Here is a 7333-nt window from a genome sequence, read left to right on the forward strand (position 1 = left end):
TGTTTTCTCTTCCAGTAGCCAGAGAAGCCCGTCGCCTGGTCCAAATCATACTTCTAGTAGTAATGCATCAAATGCAACAGTTGTACCACAGAATTCATCTGCCCGACCTACATGTTCATTAACACCTACGCTAGCAGCACACTTCAATGAGAATCTCATAAAACACGTTCAAGGATGGCCTGCAGATCATGCAGAGAAGCAGGTATGTTACATGATTCACAAAGATATTTTACCTTTGGATGAGTGACAAAAAACAACTTGTACTTTGAGAAAGGCTAATCCAAATCACTGAATTTAAGCTATATTTTAAAATAACTAACTTGAATTAGATTGTAGTCATTTTATAAAATATTTGATAAGTAACCATATGGTATTTATGAGGTGACTTTATTATATTAAAATAATTACTGTTATAGCTACTATTGTCAAATACTCAGCAGTTAGCAGCTGTGCTGAGTGCTTTGTTTTCTCTACTTCTTAAAATTGCTAACCATTGTAGATAATGAGTTTTCTCATTTACCAGTGAGTCCATAAGACCAAATTCTATACCAAGGTCACTCAATTAAATCAGTGATTGGGGCTCAAATCAAAGCCAGTGTGCTCTTTCCACTTAGCTAGGCACTCTGATATTTAGAATTTGTTCGTACAATTAATCTTAAGACTGTCTCTCCACTAGACTGGCAACTAGAAGTAAGGAAACAGTTTTGCTTTGTAGTGAGGGACCTTTGGACATTCCAGTTACTGCCATTGGCTTCTCCCTTTTAGCAGATTACTGAAGTTTTCTCCAAGTTCACAGAGATAATGTTGTGTGTCTTATGACACACAGTGAGAAAACAGTGAGGCCCTTTTATCAGTGTTACACCTGAACTTTACTCCAGCTGACTAAGCATCTTTTATTAACCACAAATCATGAGATCTGCTATCCTAGTGCTGTGTATTACTGAAATCGGAAGTACTATTTTCTCAAGAAGTTGAAGGGGAAATCTTTGAAAAGTACCTTCCACCATTAGCAATGTTTTTTTCTAATTCAATTTAATTTTTTTATTATTATTTTAACGTTTATTTATTTTAGAGAGAGAGTGAGCGAGCACGCACAAGCTGGAGAGGGGCAGAGAGAGAGAGAGAGAGGGAGAGGGAGACAGGATCCAAAGTAGGCTCTTATCAGCGAGCCTGATGCTGGGTTTGAACTCAGGAACCAGAAGATCATGACTTAACCTGAAGTCAGCTACTCAACTGACTGAGCCACCCAGGCACCTCTAGTGATGGTTTTTTAAAAGGAAAAGAATTAGGGGTGCTTGGGTGGCTCAGTCAGTTAAGCGTTCAGCTCTTGATTTTGGCTCAGGTTATGATCTCATGGTTTTATAAGATCGAGCCTTGTGTCCGCACAACATGCAGAGCCTGCTTGGGATTCTCTCTCCCTGTCTCTCTGCCCCTTCCCTGCTTGCGTGTGCAAGGTCTCTCAAAATAAGTAAAATAAACTTAAAAAAAAAAAAAAATTATTCTCTAATCTTGGCTTAAAGTTCTACTCAGAAGTTTGATGTGACTTATATTTTACATGGTATCTAATTATAGGCATCAAGATTGCGAGAAGAAGCCCATAATATGGGAAGTGTTCACATGTCAGAAATTTGTACTGAATTAAAAAATTTAAGATCTTTAGTCCGAGTATGTGAAATTCAAGCAACTTTGCGAGAGCAAAGGTAAGTTTTCATTTAAATACATTTTTGTTTGTCTTAGCATTGTATATCTTAAGTCAGAGAGAAGACTACAAATCAGATTTCCTTCTGAAATTTAAAGTTCCCTGTGGTAGATCATGTTCCATAAAACTGTAACTGCATTTTTATAAATTTAATAATATTCATGGTGGATGGTATCTAGATTTTAATTCTCTAACCCATGGTAAATGCTTCATGCATTTAAAAGATAAAAAAGACTTTTTTTTTCTCTTACGTTAGAACTCTGTAAGGTACAGAAATATTTAAAAAATAAAATGTTCAGGTGCCTAAGTGACTCAGTTGGCTAAGCGTCCAAATCTTGATTTCCACTCAGGTCATGATCCCATGGTTGTGAAATGAAGCTTCACATGGGGCTCTCCACTGAGCATGGACCTTACTTAAGATTCTCCCTCTCCTCTTTCTGTCCCTCTCCACTTGTGCTTGCACGCTTTCTTTCCCAAAAACCAACACACAAAGTGAAATGTTACAACACTGTATGTTAAGTATACTGGAATTTTAAAAAAAGTAAAAAAGTTTTTTAAAAGTGAAAAAGTGAAATGTTGACAGCAGCTAATTATAAAGGGTCTCTTTAAGTGAGCATAAGACTCAGAGGATACTTGTTTCGGTTGAAATTTCAAATCACTTTTTACATGGTGTTTGGATCACCTATGTATCCCTTGGAAATTACAGTAAGAACATAGTTGTCCAATAAGTATATCTATTTTCTGGATTGTTTTCACTTAACCTCTTATTGTCTCATATTTCTTAATCTAGAGATTAAGAAATCTCAGGTAAGGATACCTACACCCCAGTAAACAGTGTAGATATTTTTTTAATGCCTATTACAGAATCAAGGACAGACTTGTAATGGCTTCACATCCTGTCTGTGTAAGTCACTGGTTTATAGGCAGAGTTAATCTTAATATGAAATCACAAATATTTAGTAATTACTAAGTTGGAATTTATCGTAAACTTGGGAAAAGTAAGTCTTTATCTAATCTTGCAGTTACTAAACTATCTGGAGGTACATTTTGAATATCACCTGGGATTTGTTTACTCTAGGATTGATCGGAAAGTACTTCTAACAGCCCTAAAACTTGACTTCATTTTGGCTTGGTAAGACCAATGGTTTGACTTTAGGAACCTGTAGCCTCATTGACACAAGTGTACACTGGTAAATACCTGGCCGTTCCACTCTCTGATTATGCCTAACTCCCTGGTACAGGCGATAAATGTCCTACTTCACAGAAGAGTGGGGTCAGAAGGGGAACAGTTTTATGAAGTTGATGGAAATCTAGTTGGCTGTGGAGTTTGTGTTTTATTTTTTATTTTAAATATGTGTGTCAGTAGGACTTTGACTCAGCTCCATTTTTATGAGTCTGTATATTGAGAATTATCATTCAAAACAATTAGCCTCCTGCACCTAGTTAATTCTAGGCTTACTGGATTGTGGCCCAGAAATCATGCAGTCTAGGTTTATCTCATATTTAAGGTCTGCTGCCATTTGTGTGTGGGTCTCTGATGATGATATGGTGAACAAAGTACATTTTATAAGTCAATCTCTATATTGGGGTGCCTAAGTGGCTCAGTTAAGCATCTGGCTCTTGATTTCAGCTCAGGTCATGATCTCACGGTTTGTGAGTACAAGCCCGGCATCGGGCTCTGTGCTGACAGTGTGGAGCCTACTTGGGATTCTGTCTCACTGCCCAGGGCCCCACTCGTGCACACGTGCTCACACTCTGTCTCTCAAAATAAATAAACTTAAAAATTTTTTAAATCTTTATATTCAAATTAATTGAAATTTTTAGGAAACTAGGAACATTCTAATTTTTGTCATCTTAATACTTTAATATGTATCAGACATTCAGCCAAGTAAATCCACTTTTAATTACTTAGTCTTAATTGTAGTTACTTATTTTATCTTTTTAAGATATATCTGTAGTTAAAATTTTGTTGGGTTTTTGATAACATTTACGTGAACTACTTGAGTTCTAATGCCTTCTTTTATTTTTCAGGATACTATTTTTGAGACAACAAATTAAGGAACTCGAAAAGCTAAAAAATCAGAATTCCTTCATGGTGTGAAGATGTGAATAATTGCACATGGTTTTTGCGTACAGGAACTGTAAATCTCTATTGCCCAACCTTAACATTTTTGAGCTGCATTTAAGTAGACTTTGGACCGTTAAGCTGGGCAAAGGAAATGACAAGGGGACGGGGTCTGTGAGAGTCAATTCAGGGGAAAGATACAAGATTGATTTGTAAAACCCTTGAAATGTAGATTTCTTGTAGATGTATTCTTCACGTTGTAAATATGTTTTGTAGAGTGAAGCCATGGGAAGCCATGTGTAACAGAGCTTAGACATCCAAAACTAATCAATGCTGAGGTGGCTAAATACCTAGCCTTTTACATGTAAACCTGTCTGCAAAATTAGCTTTTTTAAAAAAAATTTTTTGGGGGGTTAATTTATCATTCAGAAATCTTGCATTTTCAAAAATTCCGTGCAAGCGCCAGGCGATCTGTGTCTGAGGATACGATTTTGAACCATATGGGCAGTGTACAAATATCATGCAACAACTGTTTCCACACTTGCACCTGATCAAGAGCAGTGCTTCTCCATTTGTTTTGCAGAGAAATGTTTTTCATTTCCCGTGTGTTCCACTTCCCTCTGAAATCCTTGATCTGATTTTATCCATTTTTTTTTTAAGGCTCCTCTTTTTCTCATTTCTTAAGGCACTGTTGCTATGGCACTTTTCTATAACCTTTTCATTCCTGTGTACAGTAGCTTACAATTGCAGTGATTGAGCATAACCCACTTGTTTGTATAAATTATTGAAATCCATTTGCACCCTGTAAGAATGGACTTAAAAGTACTGCTGGGCATGTGTGCTGAAAGTACATTGATTGCTCAAATATAAAGAAATGGCCCAATGAACATGGTTGTGGGAGGGGAAAGAGGAAACAAAGCTAGTCAGATGTGAATTGTATCTGTTGTAATAAACATGTTAAAACAAACAAAAATTGTTATTTTTCTTTTCCTTCGGTCAATGCATATTAGAATTTGAACTACCTGGGGATTCTTTATCAGAACTATTCTTGTTGAATATTTATACTTAATTGAAATAATTCTTTAAGGGAGGTTTTGTTTAAAGCATATTAACAGGAAATTGTGTATAAGATATTTAATGAAAAAAATTCAACAAGAATGATTAAGTCACTTCCCAAGTGGTTGTCATTTGTTATAAACCCTGGTTTAACCTGTCTTGCTATTATGACATTTCATTTTGAAGGATGTTTGTGTTGTAGCTAACTGTTCAAGTCTGGTGCTGACTGCTGTTCTTAGCCATCACAAAACGCTAAATTTGTGTAATTGGAGCTTCCTTCTGTTATCTGGAAATGGTGGGAAAGCTCAGCTTTGTATATTGTTTCCTAAAGTATATTAAAATAAAAAAAGAAACTATTGCTACTATAAAATTACCTTGGCTTTTTTTTTCTTTTCTAAAGTATTGATCACATGGCCTTAGCATGACACTGCCAGTATGCTGTCAAATCACAGGGGTTTCTTTATGCAGAAAATTTCATTTTAATTTCAAAATCTTACCGATTTAGAGATGTTTTTTCCTCTTGAGGCAGATGTATTTATGTGCTTTCAGAACTGCCAGCACCAAGGGCTTATTTTGTGATGTTAGACGTGTTACTGCATTCTGGGACGCGGAAATTCCAAAATTGCTCTTGTGCTTCAAGCATATTTAAAGTGTAGAAAGATAATGCTCCAACCTTTCAATAAACTTTTTAAAAAAGTAAACTGTAAGTGATAGTATGTATGATATTTTCTAAAATACATAAATGTTCCAGTGTAATTAAGAGGAATTAAAATCATCTACTGGAAACTGATTTTTTTTTATTGTAATTTGAGCTTCCTTTTAAAAATGTAAGAAAAGACAACTGTCAGATTCTATCATCATGGAATGTTAATACCTGTAAGATTGTTAACATTTGCTGGGCTTGATTAGTGCATGTAAATGAAACTCAAAGAGCGATGTTAAGCTAGAACTCTTCCTGATGGAGTCCTGTATCTTTTCCTGGAAAGAAGTGAGCAGTTTGTGATGTAGTAGGCAAATGTTTCCTGGTCAGATGGCAACTTGACTTGTGCTTTAAGGTCAATTTGAATTTCATTTGCTGATAGTTTATGGATCTGTGTCACCTTATTCATTTGCTTTGAAAAAATGTTTACATCCCTAAGTGAATTGCTCACATATATATATAGGAGAAGATGCCTAATATGAAATTTCTTGGTGAATTTTTAAACAATTAAAATTTTTGTGGAAATATTTTTACAATATTTGATTCACTTATTATTCTGTAGTAAATTATCGTAATTATTGCGCTCAATACATTGTGTCCAGCTATGAACCTTCTTGAGATAACCAGAGAATATTTCTTAAAGTAGGCATAATATCAAAGAATATTCTTCATACAGTTGGCCTGTTGCCATGGCTTTGAACATGTATCTCATTTTGATGGGCACCTGGTCTCAGATGATTTGAAGATAGGAATGCAAAGAGCCCCTAGGAAACCTCAGGGTTTTTATTTTTAAAAGGACATTAGCAGTCTTCTATTCAAACCTTAAAAACTGGTTTTATAATAAAATGTATTTTGTGAAGGTGAGTCTATGTTAGACAGTCTTTCCCCTGAAGAACCAGATTTCCTACTTTTACATTGTTTTCTGTTTAACTGGTTTGACTAATTTTTAAATTTTAAAACATGGGACTATGACTCCAGATTTTCAGCACACTGAAAACATTCCTCAGCTCTTTTTAGAGACCTGATGATGGTTTTAATAACCGAATGGTTACTAATAACAAACGAATGGTTTTACCTTCTAAATTTTATATACATTTCACACTTCTAAAATCTTGGAGGTGCTTAAAACTTTGCAAAGTGAATTGTTAACCCCATTTCAAACAATCTATTTAAACATAGCTTTAAGGAATTATTTCAGAGAGGGGGCACAAGGTAATTTATTCTGCAAACCAGGACTATTGTAGTTTAGGACTTAAAGCTACTGTATTTAGATGTGGGGTTTGAATATACAGATTTCTTTTCACTATCTGTAAATATGGCTATATTCTTGTATTTGTACTGGTGTACAAAATGACATTTAAAGTAATAAATATGTTTTGACTATATTGTGCAGTTATTTCAGAACAGTCTTTTGAAAGTCTGAGAATGCATAATGTGCATTTGAGAAACTAAATTAACTGCAAAAATTTTACTGCAATTTAGTAGTTTCAATATAATTTAATTGCACTATTTTAATGAAAATTTTGGCTTTTAAAAATCTTTTGAGATCTTCAGATCCTCTTCTAATTTGCTGTACCCTTTTTTCCTGACCTCCGAGTTTTGGGAGTGCACTAAAAGTCTGTTTAGGTGATCGCATCCAGGCCCTTGGCTCTAAGAATCCCACTCTTAGGCCAGTTTCATCCAAATTACCTCCAGTCTTGAACAACTCTGAGCAGCAGTGTAGCTACTTCCCTTAACATTGCAAATTCTAAAAATCAAGAAAAGAACTCTTGTGCCTCAGACTTTATTTTCTAGTGTCTCCATTTTCAGTAAT

General features: G+C 35.1%; 1 protein-coding gene across 8 annotated transcripts in view; it reads left to right on the top strand.

Moving 5' to 3' along the window:
- Positions 1 to 5521, top strand: part of WAC (WW domain containing adaptor with coiled-coil) — an 81653-nt gene extending 76132 nt beyond the window's left edge. For 7 of the 8 annotated variants that reach the window (XM_039254758.1, XM_039254755.1, XM_039254759.1 and 4 more), the window contains 3 exons: positions 16 to 202; positions 1573 to 1700; positions 3731 to 5521. In XM_039254758.1, the coding sequence (XP_039110689.1) occupies positions 16 to 202; positions 1573 to 1700; positions 3731 to 3800 (385 nt within the window). In that variant the 3' untranslated portion in view covers positions 3801 to 5521. Of the gene's footprint in view, positions 1 to 15; positions 203 to 1572; positions 1701 to 3730 lie in introns of those variants that run through there. The other variant, XR_005532207.1, reaches the window with a different exon arrangement.
- The last annotated feature ends 1812 nt before the right edge of the window (positions 5522 to 7333 follow it).

This window comes from Hyaena hyaena, unplaced genomic scaffold (assembly GCF_003009895.1).
Source record: "Hyaena hyaena isolate Hyena2069 unplaced genomic scaffold, ASM300989v1 scaffold_498, whole genome shotgun sequence".
Lineage (NCBI taxonomy): Eukaryota > Metazoa > Chordata > Mammalia > Carnivora > Hyaenidae > Hyaena > Hyaena hyaena.